Below are 17,910 nucleotides of genomic sequence, written 5' to 3'. Positions count from 1 at the left end.
AAGCTGGGCTGGTCCCCACCGACGTCAACAGGAAGTACTAAGAGGCTGCTTTTGTGTTTCTCTGTTTTTTCCTAGGTGTTCAGCTTCTCTTCCTCCTTCCTCTTCATCGAGTTGATTGTTTTCCTCAAATCTGAGAATAAAGAAAATATCTGGTTATTTGAAGATTTCCACTACTTGCATTGTTATTGATTATATACCAAAACATTACCTGTGGAATTTTCCTAGAAGAAAACACAATATTCCACATTCCTTACATAAATCATTTAGAAAATGGAAAATTAGTGCAAATATTTTTTTTCCGTTTAAATTGCAAACCTCTATACAGCCCAAATACAAGAGGTTGTCATATAAGCTGCTCAGTTTTGAGCTACCTGGCCACGGGTTTCAAATTGGATTAACGGTATAGGAGTAACACTCATCCATCCTACAGCCCTGAAGATACAATACATTTTACATAGAAAATATTCCTGTTTGGTCCAGGGAAATAAATAAATAAAGGTGACACTTTCATCCTTTGATACTGGTGTTCATTAACTTTTCCTGGGGTAGGGGGAGAAAGGTCTTGGTCAAAAATATAAAATAAAGCTAGTTTCATCTTATTTTCAGAGTTCAGATAGCATCTCCTCAGAGGTTAGGCATGAGGGCCTTTTTGAAGAGGAGGAAGAAAAAGTCATGGGGCCAGAGAGGAAAAGGAAAGACAGAATTAGAGGGAGAAGCCTGGAGCAGGCAGCCCGTGCGCCCCTAATGGGCTCCCAGCCAGAGGCAACCCAGCCCCCTCCATTGTCATCCTTGAGGATGGGAAACGGTGGTACCCTGGGTTGTTACTTATTCATCTTCCCTCCTAGGGTATGAAGAAATAAAGTAGGAAAAGGAAGTCGAGTGGAATAATTAAAAACCTTTTTTAAAATATATAGCCTAGAGAAGTTACATGTCACCCCATAACCCTACATAAACATAAACACACACACACACGCATTTTCTTCTTTAAACAAGGACATCCAATCCTTCTTCCTCCAGCTCACTTGGGACAGCCCTGCAGCCCAGCTCCCCACTGCTCTGCTGACCTCCATAAAAGAGAAATTTGCCATACACCCAGAAGTGTTTCCCCCAGAAGACTTCTTTGATGCATTTTTTTATATTCAAGTTATAATCAGAGTTTTAACACACAAGTTTAATTCCAGGTTTGTTCCTTAAAACATTTTAGGTTTAACCTGTGTGTTTATTTAGAAAGTGTTCAGGACTTTTTCAGTCAAATTTTCAACTCATGAATTTAAAGTTTCCTGAAGGGCATTTTAAAACATGTATATAGTTTTAATTTAAGATCTGCTAAAGCTCAAAAGTGTCATGCAGAAGAGAGACCATAATTTCTAATTATAAAGTACGGGGGACGATAAATTCACATGACCTTTTCAGGAAAGTTTATGACCAGGCCACCACAGGGCAGGGACTTTATGAGGGGTCGGGGCCTGTGTGGTCACCAAAGACTCCCCTGCCCGTTATTTAGACAGATTAAAGAAAATCACACTCTCCACGTCCTGGGCAGTGGCCCTCCCCTTTCTAAAACGCCACCAAGCCTCAAAGTGTCACATGAAGCTTTAGTTCCCAAACAGGGATTTCATTTTCTGGAAGTAGAACCCAGAAACTGTCATGTTAAGAGAACTGTAGGGATCATGAACCCCAACCTGTTATTTCACAGAGGGGAAACTGAGTCCCATGTAGAGGAAGGGACTAACCCAATGTCACCTCCTAGTCAGTGACAGAACACAGAATCCTGAGTCCTCGCCATCCTGTTCTTTGTTTTCTTTCATTTTTTTTGTAGAGATATAATTGACATACAGCATTAGTACATTGTGTACAACACAATGATTTGATTTTTGTATTGGTTGTGAAGTGATCAGTGCAGTCTAATTAACACCCACCATCGCACATACTTATGAATTTTCTTCTCTGTGATGAGAACTCTTAAGATCTACTCTCTTAGCACCTTTCAAATATACAATACAGTATTCTTAACTATAGCGACCATGCTATCTGTGACATCCCCGTCACTGTCCTGTTCTGTTTCTGCTCTTCTGCACAGCCTGGCACTGTGGCTGGGTTTCGTTAATTCTTTTTCTTGCATGATAAGGCAGTGTTTAAATTGCCTGTCTTCCTCTTCCCAACTAGTGTAACTAACGGTGAAAACACAATTACACGCAGCGAGAGGAGAAATGGGTGAATGTTACCTCCCTAGTTAATCCCAAGCCTGCCCCCAGGGGTTCACAGTTTCGCTAAGAGAACTCAAATCCTGCAGCTTCTCCCTCTTAGATAGCCCCTCGTTGCCTTCCTTGCTCCCCCCAGCTCTGCTGTTACCTGGTTCTGTGATTCCTACGTTCGGTGGTTCCACGGTTCCTTGGTTCCTAGGTTCCGTGTTTTCTAGGTTCCATAGTTCCTAGGTTCCATGTTTTCTAGGTTCCATGGTTCCTAGGTTCTGTGGTTCCATGTTTTCTAGGTTCCGTGGTTCCTAGGTTCTGTGGTTCCATGGTTCCTTCGTTCTTAGGTTCCGTGGTTCCTAGGTTCTGTGGTTCCATGGTTCCTTCGTTCTTAGGTTCCGTGGTTCCTAGGTTCTGTGGTTCCATGGTTCCTTCGTTCTTAGGTTCCGTGGTTCCTAGGTTCTGTGGTTCTTAGATTCCTTGCTTCCTAGTTTCAGTGGTTCCTAGGTTCCTAGGTTCCTAGGCTCCTTGGTTCCTAGGTTCCATGATTCCTAGGTTCTGTGATTTCTAGGTTCCTTGGTTACTAGGTCACACGGTTCCTAGGTTCTGTGGTTCCTAGGTTCCATGGTTCCTAGATTCCTTGGTTCCTAGATTCCTTGGTTCCTAGGTTCCTTGATTTTATGGATGATGTGGTTCCCAGTTCCTTGTTTCCCTGATTCCTTGGTTCCCTGGTTTGTGTTGTTCCATGGTTCCTTAGTTTTGTGTTCCCTGGCTCCCCAGTTCCTTGGTCCCTTGCCAAAGGAACCTTGATTCCTTGATTCCTTGGTCTGCTGGCCAAGCTTTTGCAACAGCCTGCTAGTCCCTTCCATCACCCCAGACCTGCTAGTCTCTCCCTCCTCAGTCTTCCCTTAGCCTGGGTTCACAGCTCCACTACCTCCCTCAACATGCAGTGCTGTGCAGTGTCTGTTTATGTGGCTCCTTCCCCACTTTTTGGCACAGATTAGTCACACAGTGATAATTAACACTGTATTAATACTCCTCTGTCTTCAATTAATTTCTCCCCACAGTGTACAATAGAGGACGTGTTTTTATTAGAGTGCAACCACAGTATGTGGTGAGGAGGGATGTCGACTGTGAGTCCTATTCTCTCTCCACCAGTCAGTCAACAGCATCCGCTGGTTCCCTTTGAAAGCGCAAAGTTTGAAGAGGTTAAATGAGTAGGGGCTGGGGAGGGGTGGGAGAGGAACGGGCAGAAGGTGTGAATGACTGATTTGAAGATTAAAAACAAATAGGACTAGACAGTGACAACTTAAAGGAACTATCTGAGCAAACATCTATTCAAATTATATTAAATTATATCAAATGGCATTAAACCATGGAAATGAGGTTTCCATTTGGGCAATCTGGACCTGCATTTATTCGTTACATTTCTTGTAGGGGGGAGTGTGTTTGGGGGGAGAAAACAAGGCTTTCTGATTCACAAATTGAAGTTAAGCTAAATCAAATCCAGCCACTCCCAGAAGAACAGTGGATGATAACCTCACAACCCACTGAGGTTGGAAAGCGCCTGAGTGGTGAGGCCTTCCCAGCAGGACCAGGAGGCGGGCTTGTGGGGGACCCTGTACCACCTATCGCTGGACTAGAAAAAGGCGAGAGATGGGTTAATGCCTTCACAGCCTCAGTTTCCCAAGTCATGGTGTGAGGTTTCACTTCTGGCCCCCGAGATCTCCCATCCTGAGGGATCGGTAGTGAGTGGCTGCCCATCAGAACTGTGGAGACGGAGGCAACGACAGGGCAGCCTGGCTCCCAAGTCTGCCTGGAGCCCTCCAAGGTAGGCAGGGGGAGCACCAAGCCACCTCCGAGGGCAGGTGTTTCTGCACCTGCATCTTAGCTTGTTAACACTTTCTAAAGCATTTCAGGCAGTTTCCAACTAAAAATGGTGCACATATGCATTTATCTCCCCTGTCTCCCGTACATCCATCTAAAATTGGACTAAAGGAGCCTAAAAGGCAAAAACCGAGAGCTCAAAGAGAACCAGAGAGGATCCAACAGCAGGACATGCTTGGGGAGGTGGGATGAGGCTGGAGGAGCGGTAACTGATTCAGTGGACGGGGGAGGACAGGGAAGCCAGAGCACAGGCCAGGGGGGCACCCCTGAGAAGCTAGTTGGCTGAAGCCTGTGCAGCAGCATCCCCAGCCCTCAGTCAATGTCAGGAGCAGTCACATCTCCAGATGCACCCCCCCCCCCCACCCCAAGAGGCCAGGTGCAAGACCTCCCCCTAACCTTGGAAGGCCCTGGAAGTTAATCTGGAAAATTTGAGCCAGAGAGGCTTCAGATTGGGGGTAGCAGGCAGTGCTGAGAGGAAATGTGAGGGCCTGTACTGAAAACAGGGCTGACATGTGAAACTCCACGTTCTGAAGGGTGAGAACTCTGCCCAGGCATCTTCTCTCCCTGGGTGCCCAGGACCGTGGAACCCAGGCTGATGCTCCAGGGCAGGAGGTGGAAGAATTCCTCTCCGGAGAGGGTGGCCAGCCACAAGGAAAAGACTGACAAATGCTGATGACTGGGGGTCTCCCCCAAATATGAGTGGGCCTCCAGATGATCATCCTAAAGGAAGTCTAGGAGTGACAACTGGTCCCCTTCACCCCGCCCCCCCACACACACAGCCGCCAATCAACTTTTTTAGTACCAAATTCTTGAATCTGGACTCAGCATTGTGACTTCTGTTGGCCCGTGGGATGTCAGCAAATATGAGAATACGGGCTTGCCCTCTTGGGGCTGTGGTCAGAGTCCTGAGACCACAGTGAAAATGAGCTTAAGCTAGCCTGCTGGAGAAGCCACATGGTGGAGAACTGAGGTGCCCCAGCTGACAGCCTACCAACCACCAGGTCTGTGACTGGAGCCAGGAGATGACCACAGGCCCAAGAGTGACACCAGGCAGGACTGACAAAACATCCACCCAGCTGAACACAATCCAAACTGCTGGCCTATGCAGGTGTGAGCACAGGAAATGGGTAGTGTTTTAAGGTGGTAAATGTGTGGGTGGTTGGTTCTGTGGCAATAGATATCCAAGACAGACTTGAAGGATGTGAGGGAGTCAGTTACATGGTTATCAGGGGGCAGGAAGCTCCAGGTAGGTTCAGGTATGGGTACACGGGCTGTGTGGGGAGGGGCTGCCAGGAGGCCAGCATGAAGGAAGCAGAGGGAGCTAGATCCCCAGGACAGGATGTCAGCAGTAATGGGGCATTAGCAGGGCCACACTGGGCAGGCCTTACAGATCTTGGTAAAGGAGGGCTGTTATGCAAGGAGAACTGAGCCCTTTCAGGGTTCTGAGAAAAGGAGAGCCTAGATCTGACTGCATCCCCGTGGCTCCATTTCACCTGTCTGAGTAGCATGCCCTGGATTTCCTGGAACTGGCTGCCGGATCCAGAGGTTAGGTGTTTTGGCAGGAACCCTTCATAGGTGCTGTGGGTCCTGACCCCAGAAGTCTGCCTCTAGCTGTGTGATGTTAGTTGGCATGGATGAGGTGTGCAAGAGGATTAATCCTATCATCTCACCTCCATTTATCATCTGGAGGACATCTGTAGAGCAATACATCTTCTCAGCAAATCATATGTTACTTTGAAGTATAATTTGATAAGAAAGGCTGATGTGATTTGAATCAAGAATCAATTGTGAGTCAATTTCCTATCATCAACCAAAGGTAACCAATAAGTATTTTATTTAACACTATAAACTCATGGATTTTTACCATTTGGTCTGTTTCCATCCATTGCAATTGCATTGCAATTATTCTTATTGATGCTTATCTTGCACCATCTTTGGCCCATGGAGGCATCTTCAGGTTCATTCCAGAGTCCTTCTGACATGACCCCAGGAGTCACTGATAGCTTCCTTGCTTTCTGGCATATTAAGATGCTCCAGGCTTATCGTGCATGTTTCCCCCAGACCTTAAGTCAGCCATTTCTTCAAGGAGAGACCACAATCTGGGCACTAGTCATGCTCATTGCCACTGGATCGGTCAACATTTCTAGGTCTTTTCAGGGCCAGGAAATGCACTGTTTAAGAGAAAATACGTTATGAGTTGATACTGATATTTCCAACAAATTTAGAATGACATGGTCTTACCTAACATTTCATTTTTTATTTGTATCTCTTTTCTTTTAGGCTGGAAATCTTGATTCCCAAAGACGTAAACATAATAACTTATTTGCTTTTGGCCTACAGTTTCAGAGCGACAATAGCAGTATTGTTACTAGAAATAGGAATACTGAAAACAGTTTGACTTCCTTGCAGTTCTTTTTTCTTTGCAGTACTTGCCATTAGGGATGGACAGTCAAATTGCAGTGTTTAAAGCTATCATAAATTACTCCAGTCTGCATGGTTAAGCCACCAAGATGATACAAAATTAGATACATTCGTCTAATTTTGCTTTTGACTTTTTTAGCGATTTCTATTTTTTTCATTGTGGTTTAATTTTTTATAATTATGTAAAACATTCATACGATTCTGAAGTCAAATCTACAAAACAAAGTTTCTGCGGAGAAGCCTGGCTTCTGCTCCAGACCCGGTTCCCGCTTTCATTCTTACGTCACGGTTCATCTTTCCATTGTTGTTTTTTAATTGAAATTTGGTGTATATTCCAAGTGAAAAAAAATTATGAGTTTGTTGCAAGAACAACTTTGATTAGATCTCAAAGACGTTTATAAATGTGTGCCAAAGGCCAATGTTAGTCCCCCATTGTAAGTGAGTGTTAGTGATGTCAAGGAAACATGGGACCCTGGGGAGAACCCTAGTGTCCATCTTCCAGACCACAGCCCAGAGTGTGGGTGTCTCCGTCAGAGGTCCACGGTAGAGAACAGGGCCCACGCTGGCTGGTTTACGCAGGAAGCAACTTATTAGAGGATATGAGAGAATTGCTGTGGAGTCGAAGACACAGGCTCTGGGTAGAGCTTTCAGAACTGACTTCCAAACCGTACCACGAAACTACAGCTGCTGCATCACTGCACCAGGAGAACAGTGATGCCAGAACCGCCCTGGAATCAAGGGGCTGCTGCTACTGCCACTGCTGCCAGCTCCCAAGAGACGCCACTCCAGAAAATGGAGGCTCACACCCCACCTCTGGACATCCAGTGACCTGATGCTGTGCTGCCTGGAGAAACCAAACGTCTCCACCACTGGGCTTAAAAACGTGGCAGAGCCCGTGGCCCTGTTTCCCTTCCACCTGGCACAAGCATGCGTCTTGCAGACCAGGCTGCCGAATTCTGAGAAGGGTCATTTTTACCGTTCCATCCCCTTGATTCAGAAAGGAAGAGTAGAAGAGGGTGGAAAGGAGATCAAGCACCCATCCACCATATAAATGGGGGGAACAGTGCTCTTATAAACACTGTCGAGGGAACAGATGTGGTGGGAGAACCATTGTAAAGAAGGCTTGTCATTTGCCCTCCTGAGGCATTTTTCAAGGGGAAATTTTTAAGGGGGATTTTTAAAATGAGAATCTTACCTGTATGTGATGTGCGCCTTGGATCTTATGTTTGGCCCTTTCTAAGTACAACTCCACCCCAGTGGTGTTATTACTATAATTTAGGAAGATGATTGGCAGAAAGCGTTCAGATGCCCATCACGGGTAGGAGAGACAGAGGGGAGCTGGAGCAGGCTATAAGGCACGCTCCTCTCCTCCCCAGACGCTCTCAGGGTTTGGGGAGGAGGGATGTCCCTGGGCTCATTTAAGCTGGGCCAGAGCCTGGGGTCTGGGTCCTCGAGCTCCCCAACCTGAGTGACACACAGAGTCGGTAAAGGAGCATCGAATCGCTGCTGTCCTGCACTGAGTCGCGCTCACAGTGAAAGGCAAGTCGAGGAGGAGCAGGGCCGTCATGAGGCTCCGAACCAGGGCAGGGCTGCGCCCCAGCGCTGGCGACGGAACGAACGGCTGGGGACCAGGCTCCGCTCGCTCTCTTTTTTGTTCCTTAAATTTTTATTTTGGAATTTCAAAGAAACAGATACAGAAAGCTATGTTACTGCGCTGGATAAATCGAGGGCCTTCTACCAGAGCGGGGAAGGGGGCAGCCAGGCGGGTGGGCCCGGGGCGCGGCGACTCCGGAGGATCGAAGCCCGCGGGGCCGGGAGGAAGCTGTGGACAGTCAGCGCTGTCGCGTCGCCACGTCTGTGCGAGGGCCTGCTCTTCTGGAGCTGTGCCTGTGCTCGCCGGCTGCTCGGCAAACGTCCCCTTGAGCAGCCCGGGACCCGTGCGGGGCCGCCCTCGGGTTTCCCACCGCGGTGGCCGCGGCCCGGGCGGCCGGCCCGGGAAGCAGCCGAGGCCGAGCGCTCCCCCGGCCCACAGTTCAACTTCAATAAAAGGGTCCAGCCTGCCCTTGATCACGCGTTTGCCTGACAGCCCCGCTCAGGCCCGGCCTAATTGAGCCCGGTCACCTGGGAATAGGTTCAAAGGCGTAAACCACCTCCAGGCCCCAAGCCAGGGCGGCCTGGCGAACAAAGAGCCCCCCGCCCCCCCCAGAACCACTTCAAACGCGCCCGCGCTCGGCGCCCAGATGGCGCGGGCCGGGGTCTCCCGGGCCGCCGGCTGAGGACGGGCCCCGTGCTGTCGCCACCCCTCGCCTTCCCGCCCCGGGCAGCCCGCGGACGCCCAGTGCAGGGGAGGCCGCGCAGGCCCGGCCGCAGGCGGTTCTGCGCTGCTCCCCGGACCGCCCTGCATCCACGGCCGACTCGTGAAGCCAAGCGGGAGCGCAGAGGCCGGGCCTAGTGGGCATCCCCGGCCCGCATCCTGCATCCCGCATCCCGGGCAGGGCCGCGCAGGTGGGCGCGGCCGCGGGCACCGGGCGCTCCCGCAGAGGCTCGCTGTGGCGCTGAAGGTATAAAGCGCTTAGAAGGAGCGTCTGCGAGAAACGTCGGGGCCAGGGCTCCCCAACAAGTAGCAGGGAGAAACGGTCCCCGATACACGGCCTAGGCAGAGCGGGCTGCGTCTCCACGGATCCCCGCAGTGCGTGCGTGGGGAGTGGCGTCTCTAAGGGCAGCCGATTGTCCGGACGCCTGGAGTCGGGGCCCCGGGGCCCCGGGGCCCCTGCCCGCGCAGGTCTCCCACCCCAGGGCAAGGGTGCGGGCCGCGGCGCGGACTCGCTGCGCGCCCGGAGGCAGCCAAGGCGCACCCAGGCCTGGGCTCCCCCGGGGGCTACCCGCCGCGTCCTCACCTCCTAGGAGCGCATCTAGGGTAGGACTCGCCTCCCGCGCCCCTCGCGCCCCGGGAGAGATCCTGCAGCCCGGCGGCGCCTGATCTCCACGTTAAGGAGTAGACAAAGCCAGGTCGGCTGAGCCCAGGGTGCGGGGCGGCCAGAGAGCGGCCAGATGCCGGGATGGAGGCGCGGGCGGGGCGCGAGGGCCCGGCCTCCAGGATGCCCGCCGCGGCCCGGGCCGAAGGGGGAGGCAAAACTGAAAGTGCCGCGCCGGGGGGCGGGGGCGGCCGGCGAAGGCCCCAGAATTTGTCCTGCCCCCGGCCGCAGCGGCCAATCAGCGCGCCGCCCTCGCTCCTGACAACTATTTAGCAACCCAGCCCGGCTAGAGTTTCCAAAAAAGTTAGAATAACTTCCTCTCCCGGAGACCTCGGTTTTGCACAAGCCGGCCTTGAAATCAGAGCCTTTCGAGCAACTCGGAAAGCGTGTGCTCGGCGACCGCGGGCTTGGCCAGCGGCGCGCTCGGCGCCCGGCGCCCCCAGCCCCACGCGCGCCGGGCGGGCGCCATGGAGGAGGGCTCCAGCTCGCCCGTGTCCCCCGTGGACAGCCTGGGCACCAGCGAGGAGGAGCTCGAGCGGCAGCCCAAGCGCTTCGGCCGGAAGCGGCGCTACAGCAAGAAGTCCAGCGAAGATGGCAGCCCGACCCCGGGCAAGCGCGGCAAGAAGGGGAGCCCGAGCGCGCAGTCCTTCGAGGAGCTGCAGAGCCAGCGCATCCTGGCCAACGTGCGCGAGCGCCAGCGCACCCAGTCGCTCAACGAGGCCTTCGCGGCGCTGCGCAAGATCATCCCCACGCTGCCCTCGGACAAGCTCAGCAAGATCCAGACGCTCAAGCTGGCCGCCAGGTACATAGACTTCCTCTACCAGGTCCTGCAGAGCGACGAGATGGACAATAAGATGACCAGCTGCAGCTACGTGGCCCACGAGCGCCTCAGCTACGCCTTCTCCGTGTGGCGCATGGAGGGCGCGTGGTCCATGTCCGCCTCCCACTAGCGCCGCGCCACCCACGTCCGGACCGGCGCGCCAGGGTAGGTGCTGCGCGCGCGATGGGCGGTCTCCGCTGCCGGGGACGGGCGGCCCGGCCTGCGCACCCCTCCTCGAGGAGGCCCCGCGGGCTGCGGCGGCGTGGATGGGATGCGCTTTTCCTCCTAGCAACAAATGGGGGTCGGTTGGGAAGCTCCCATGTCCAGGGGGCACCCCTGGGGCCTTTTGCAATCTTCCATGCAGGGTGTCAGTCGGCAACGGGCGGACTGGTGACTGTCGTATTTTCCCTCCTTGGTGCTGTGTGGGGGTCTGTGGGTGACTGTCGGAGGAGTGGGCATCAGAAGAACGGCCTGAGGCCGGCTAGGGCCAGGGAGATAGGAACCAACCTCCCTTTGCGTCCCTAGGAGCGGAGGCCGCCCGGGAAGCTGCCCGAGCCGGGTAGTGCCTGGCTGTGGCTTCGCCCTCTTCCCGGGGTGCGGCAGAGCGCGTGGGTCGTGCCGAGACTCACTTCTCCCAGGCCCAGTTCCCTGGGGCCCAGCCGTCGGCGCCGTGATCGGCCAGGTGCGCGCAGAGGTTCAGGCGGGCGCCTAGGTTTGCCTGGAGAGGGCAGGAGGAAGCTGCCCCGCGGTGGCGACTCCAGGACCAGTGCCGCCGGAGAGCCGGGGACGGCCCTGCGCCGGGAGCGTGGGACACAGGGCCGAGGCTGAGGCGCGGAGACCGGAGCGCGGAGGCCGGGGTAGACACCCGCAGGCAGGTGGAGCGGACCTCTGAACTGGGAGCCTCTGGTCCCAGCCTTGAACCTGGAGAGTCTGGGAGGGGGCTCTGCCCGCGCCGAGTCCAGGCGTTCGACCCAGCAGGGGAGCGCCAGGGATCCAGGCTGGGAAACAGGTTTGCGGGGAAAGGGAGGCGGTGCGCGAGCCCTGAGCGGGCGAAGGCAAGGGGGCCACAGCTGCTGAGAACATTGGAAGCTCTGGTTTCCTCTGGAAGAGCACTCAGGGCGTCCTGCGCTGGCTCCTTTCACCAGACACCTTGGAAGTCCCTTTAGACAAGCTCTAACTGCGGAGGCGCCCTCCCTTCCAGAAGGCTCTGTGAGACAAGTGGGCATCTTCCTTCCAAAGGTCTTTGTGTCTATGGAAGAATGCAAGATTTGGGGGCCTGTGGGGGGGGGGGGGGGGCCGGGTTAAAAATCTTTCCTATTTAATGTGCTTTAGCTTCTTGCTCTTCTTGCAATGTGTTTATGAAAGTCTCTACTTCACACAGAAGGAATTTAGATTAATCAAGAGCGTGCAGCCGCCCCTTCTCCCAAACATATCTATTTCTTTTTTATGTGGTTCTATAATATCTGCGAATGTTTTTGCTGGGACCACGAAAAGCTGATCCAGCACAGGTGGATTTTAATTTTTTTCTTTAGTTTTTGTTTCTGTGCCACTGGAAATTCTTTTGATGAAATAGCCTCCTCAGATAATGATCGTTTTATAGGTTTTTTAAAAAGAGTTTTTAGCGGAGAATAACGTATGGGAATCTTCTGCTATCTTTGTCAAAAACAGATGGAAAGTGTCTCAATCACATATTTCTCTAGGAAAGAAAGTTTGGACTGGCTGAGTACTAAAATGCTACAGTGGGATAATACATTAATTCTGTTTTTCGCTGCCTAAATGATGAACTTCCATTAGTTAATTCCATTTACCCTTTATCCCATCCATAGTTTACAGCACATCTGAAATAAGAACAAACAAATGAGGAATGTCATCTTTTAAAAATGTACACATATAGCTTTGTTTAAGGAAAACGTCAACAGAATTATCATCAAGACTTCCCTCCAGAAAATTATTGAAGGCAAATACCAGGAGATATTACCTTAATGAAAATTTAGTAGGATTATTTAAAATTCATTGAAAAATAATCAGATTCCTAAAATTTAGAGAATCAGACATCACAATGAAAGATTATATAAAAATAAAAGGCAGTACTTGTAATAAGTAAATGAAAAGTGTTGAGTTTATTTGGGGAAAAAACCTTCAAATATAAGAGAGAACACATTCAGCTGGAGAACAAATGATCTATATGGGGTCACATTTATTTTTCATCTTCTATACTGGAATATAACTGACTTGTTCCAAGAAACCAGTTTCTTTAGATACATAGATACTCATTCTCTACAAGAAGAGAAGGGAAATATGGAAAGTCTTGATACACTAATGATTGTGGATACACTGTTTTTATTTATCGGGTATGTTAGACAAACATTGTTGTATCCTTTTTGTTTTTAACCCGTTAGTCTCTGTGAGTATAGATACAATCATAATTGATTTGATTTCCTGAAAATGTTGCTAAATGGCATTCATTTGTAACATTTAAGAGAAGCGTTAGTTATATGTATCAGCAAAGAATTTCCAGACCTTTCAGGAAATTGTATGTGATTTTAATGTCTAATGTGAGATGTTTTCACATATATGAAAAAAACTGTGTCCAGACAAACGGCAAGAACAATAAAAAGCCTAAATTATTGCTTGATATAAAGAGAAACACAGGAAATAGTGGAGGACGGCTGGTGCTAATATTTATCCTGACTTTCTTTTTGGTCTGGCAGTTAGGAACGTGAATAGACGATAAATCAGATGTCTTCGGACAGTCAGCTGGTTCACCTAACCAGAAAATCTCAAAAGGAGTTTTCAGTATTCTCATTAAATGCCTGAGAATTAGGAACAGGGTCAGAAGCACCTGGCTCAGAGAGTGGAAGAAGGTGACAATTGCTTACTGGACATTTTTGCTTTTTTCTACTTTGTGGTTAAAAAAAATCTCTAACTTCTGCAATATGCGCAGATTTTCAGTAGGTTACTGTACTCAAGAAACTTTTTTTCTAAGAACTTTTTAGTTACTTTGGAGAACAAAGTACGACCCTCTCACCATCCAATATTTGTAAGCCTTTTCCTCCCTCCTGAAAATTTACTTCTTGGAGGTGTTTGTCGACTGCTACATTTGGGATGATAGCTGGTCTCATAAGAAAATTAATTCCCTGTGGAGAATGGAAATGCAGAATCCCAGGAGAGCTTTCGATTGGTCAGAAGAAGTAGAATGAAAGACTGAGCTACCTGGAATATAAGTCATGTTTTGTTATAAAGTACTCATCGATAAGATCCAATGCAGAGGGCCGACCTCCGTTATGTGAACATTGTTCCCTTAAATGTCTGTAGCTGTTCCGTCAATCTTGAATGAAGGAAGTCTTGCTACCCATCTGGCCAGAGTTGGGGCTGGAAGGATGGGTCTTTGCAAGTGGCTGTTTGAGGTCATTTGACATATAGTAACTTATTGAGGTTTTCTGAAAAATCTACTCTTTTCAGACAAGACTTGAGCCTGAAAGAATTGACTTTTCATCATCCTTGCTTCACTATACTCTGGGTAGACGGCACAGATGCCAGATTCTTTTTGCCTGGCAAAAAGATCATAAACCCTTTCTGAACAGAGCACTCTAACTCATAACTTTCGTTTAAATCTGGGCTTAAAAAAAACCAAATATTTTAATAAGCCAATTTTAAAGGCTGAACTTTTATGACAGTTTTTAAGCTTAGTATTTATATTAATCTATTCTCCCTGGTGTCTTTAAAAACCCTGTGAATGCACGATGGAATGTCTGTTTATGTTTGTGTCTTTTCCTGGGAAAGGATAAATGTGCTGCAAAAAGCAAACCAAATATAAAGCTCTCCACTAGCAAAGAGTTCACGAACGAGGCAATAAAATTCAAAGAAGAGATGAATAAGTTACTGTAGCCAAGAAACAGAAAGCCATGAAGAAGAAATAGACTCTAAGAGATACAGACATGCACGCATTCAAAAGGAAAGCCAAGATGAAACACTAAAAACAGAAACTGCTTAAAAAGATATTCCACATGGTCACCTGAGTCTACACATGCGATGAAATTGTATAGAGCGAAACACACACACACACACACACGCACAAGTGCATGTAAAGCTGGTGAAATCTGAATAAGATCTGGAGCTTGTATCAATGTCAGTTTCCTGGTCGGGATACTGTATTATAGTTCTGCAATATGTTACCATGGGGAGAAACTTAGTGAAGAGTGTAAAGCAATCTGTCTGTGTTATTTCTTACAACTTCATGTGAATCTACATTATCTCAAAATAAAAAGTTTAAAAGCAAAGATATTCCACAAGAATTTTTAAAAAATTTTCTGTATTCAAGTGAGCAAATTATATAAGGAATCATTATCATGTCTTATCTCAGAGTAAAAAGCTAAAAATGTGCTTTGAGCAAAAATCCATTTTTTCCTGATATCATTTGCATTGTTGCACTTCTTTCCAGAATATGAGGAATCTCAACATATCTCCGATATGTAATTAATTAGAGGTGGTTCCTTATAATTCTTAAACAAAGAGCAGAATCCCATAAATCTGACAGAGAAACACCAATCAGTACATTTATTCCTAAACTAATAAAGAAAATATTTTTCAAAGAAATTTTAGGAAATATTTACCTGAAACTGACACGACATTTGCTTTTAAGAGACTAAGTCTGCATTGGCTTGCATGAAACCCCCAGCCACACACACACAATTCTAAAGTTTAGATTTATAAAAGTTATTCACCAAAAAGTATAGAGATTAAGGTTTTAGTATTTACAGCCATACACAGTTGAGGGGTGCACAGTGGGTTGGGGGGAGAAACACAGAGAGAGAGAGAGACAGAAAGACCAAGAGAGAGAAAGAAGGGGAGAAAGAGAAAGATATCAAATCCTAAACTCAGTCATGGTTATTTTAAATTAATATTTGTTTGCCCTGGGAACATATTTTGTATTTTGGTTCAGTAGTAAACCTTTGAATATTATTTAGTTGTATGAAATGGGCCCTAATTTAATTTTTATTTTGGAATGAGATACAGTGACATTAACGATGTGATTTTCACGCTGATGTAAACTTAGGCAGAATGGGATTTTTCTTCAGTGATTACTAATGGTTGTCACGTTAAAAGGAGAAGTGAATCAGAAACTGGAAAAGCCAGCACGTAACTTTATTCTATCATGAGGGAAATTTTTAGTGGTTAGTTGAAAATAGAGTAATTTTGAACGCAAACAGTGTTTTACGTGCTTCGAATATCTGTATTATTTTATCCGCAACTCTATTGTTTAGAACAGTATGAGCCTGTGATTATGTGTAAGAAAGAACACGATTGAGAGAGCTGAGTGCATGGTGTCTATTGAGGCTGGCAGGGATCACCCAATTTCCCATCGTAATATGGGTTTCCTCTGTTATTAGACCAGGGAACCATTTAGATGACCCGGCTTCTCTTGGGGTCTCCTGTAGAGCTGGAATTTTACTTCTCAAATCTTAAGAGCAATGCCTTTGAAATTGGGCAAACCCCTCCTTTAGATCAGAACTTCCCCATCAAATAAATGAAGAATAGAGTTGAACCCAAAGAGCTTTCAGTTATCGAATTCAGATATTCTGAAAAATACTGCTTTCTTTTTAGCTCACATTCAGCCTTTAAAAAAGTAACCATCAGGCTTTTTGGGGGGGGGGGGGGAATTGTAAATGTAGTTAGATTCATATTTCTCACTGTCTAATTTGATGGAGAATTCACATTTGTTTTTCTGGAAATACAGATCTGCTGTGTGACTGACAGGAAGGATTTGAGCAGGAACCTTGGTTTTCTTAACCCTTTGATGGTGACCCAACCCCACGGCTGAGGTTTGTGGTGTGGTCACAGTCAGAGCCTTTCCAGGGCACCGGGCAGAGCAACTCGGAACAGGAAACCCGAGGGCAGGTTTTCAACCTTTTGCTCCAAGAGCGAAGGAGTAAGGATCCTTTATCTAACTTCCCCATGGAGATGCCCACACTTCTGTCGTTAGCGCTGTTTTTCTATTGCTATACAAATAAAATGCCACACTAGCCTTTCTGTTAAATTCTCCACGACTGTGTCCCTCTTCCTAAGAGACTCAGGAGATTTTTGCCTGCTTCAGAGGCAATGGGGGCTCTGGGAGGTACAGCTTGTAAAATAAACAAACTCTCTAAAAGAAAACACAGGCCAATAGTTTATAGTCTCTGACTCGACTGCCACGGTGGATTTCTTTGTGTGTTCTTTGATTTAACATTCTGTAAGTCAAGATGCAAGCAGGCGGTGTGTTCTTTCACTCACGAGATCTAGAAATAAATGTTGAGTTGCTATTTCCTTTCATTAATCTCCGTTCTTTAAGTAGATTTGATTTACAGGCAGCACAGAAGGGATCAGAAGTCAAAAGCCATTCGCCTTGTTTGACTTTCTGGACCTGGGAGTATGAAAGTGCCTGTTACCTAGCCATCTGCTTCCATAAGTCTGACTTTTAGCTCCGCGGAGGGATAACCAGGCCAGCTAGCCTGCAGGGCTAGCAAGATCTATATGGGTTGGGTCACTTCCGGAAAGCTTGTGTGAATTTAAAATCCCATTCTTAATGAAATTGCCATGATAAGGACACGGTAAGATGTTTATCATTTCTTTAGAAAATGCCTAAATCACTGCAAATTTGGAAAGGAAAGGAGGGAGGAAAAGGCGTTATTTTCTTTCTCAAATTGAGCATTAGCATGTCTCTGTTCACACAATTGGGTTCGATTGAAGAACAACGTCATCACTGAAGAATTATTTTCCTGAATTTAAAAAGTTCAGGATTTCCTGAATTTAAATAATTTCCTGAATTAAATAATTGCAAATTATGGACTACGATATATATTGGTTCCTAACTATTCAAAATCTTCAGAATACACCCAGCCAACTGATTTTTCTTTTTCTGTGATATCTGTGTGTGTATCTGAGGTGGGAACCTAAGAGAAAGATTTGGTTCTCTGAGTGTTTCTTCTGTCTGGTGGGCATTTCTTCTCCAGGCGCTCTCCCTCCCACCCCACCCCACGCCCAGCATACACTCTTGTACTTACTCTTCAGCTGAGATCTCCCCTTTTTTATTATTATTAACTGAAGTCCGTGTAAAGTTTCATCTTACAATAAAGGATGAACAAAAACCCACCACCAGGCTCCAATAATAATACATTTATACGTGGGGAGTGACCACCTCATCTCGGGATTCTCTGAGTGGCGCATTTCTGGGGGGTCCCAGAAGTTCAGTGCAACTCAGTAACAGACGAGCGCCCACATTCCCTCCCCACCTAATGGGCTTGGTGACTCCCTCTCCTTGGTTGCCCAACATTGCTATTTTCCAAAAAAAATTGTTCGGTTGATACCAGAACAAAAATGCCCCAAATAGATATCTGTACTTTGGGAAACCTGATGTGTCCTGTTTTTGTTGATTTCTCTTGAGCAAGGTGAACTGTTTCAACCACCCCAAAACTGCATGGGGACCATGTGGTGACTCCACACGTGGGCGCGTCCAGGGCCGGTGGTTTCTGGCGTGTTCGGGAGAGCTGAGGTAGATCTCCACACACGCAGGCTTGTTTCGAGCATCCTTCTGGTGTGATCGCTAAGAAGTGATAAAGAATGCACACAGCGAAGTATT

The 17,910-nt window shown here is 47.9% G+C and overlaps 1 protein-coding gene and 1 long non-coding RNA gene across 4 annotated transcripts in view; one reads left to right on the top strand and one right to left on the bottom strand.

The window, feature by feature from the left end:
- Positions 1–5,896: 5,896 nt before the first annotated feature.
- LOC124229564 (uncharacterized) lies at positions 5,897–9,686 on the bottom strand. The gene is made up of 2 exons (XR_006885900.1): positions 9,398–9,686; positions 5,897–6,250 (listed from the first exon to the last, which is right to left on the bottom strand). It is a non-coding gene; the product is annotated as an uncharacterized LOC124229564 (long non-coding RNA).
- Positions 9,687–9,806: 120 nt separating this feature from the next.
- The window catches only part of TWIST2 (twist family bHLH transcription factor 2), a 90,285-nt gene continuing 82,181 nt past the window's right edge, over positions 9,807–17,910 (top strand). For all 3 annotated transcript variants that reach the window (XM_046644839.1, XM_046644838.1, XM_046644837.1), the window contains exon 1: positions 9,807–10,460. In XM_046644839.1, coding sequence (XP_046500795.1) covers positions 9,943–10,425 — 483 coding nt within the window. In that variant the 5' untranslated portion in view covers positions 9,807–9,942 and the 3' untranslated portion in view covers positions 10,426–10,460. The remainder of the gene's footprint in view (positions 10,461–17,910) is intronic.

This window comes from Equus quagga, chromosome 17 (assembly GCF_021613505.1).
Source record: "Equus quagga isolate Etosha38 chromosome 17, UCLA_HA_Equagga_1.0, whole genome shotgun sequence".
Lineage (NCBI taxonomy): Eukaryota > Metazoa > Chordata > Mammalia > Perissodactyla > Equidae > Equus > Equus quagga.
This window is presented reverse-complemented; position numbering and strand designations above follow the sequence as displayed.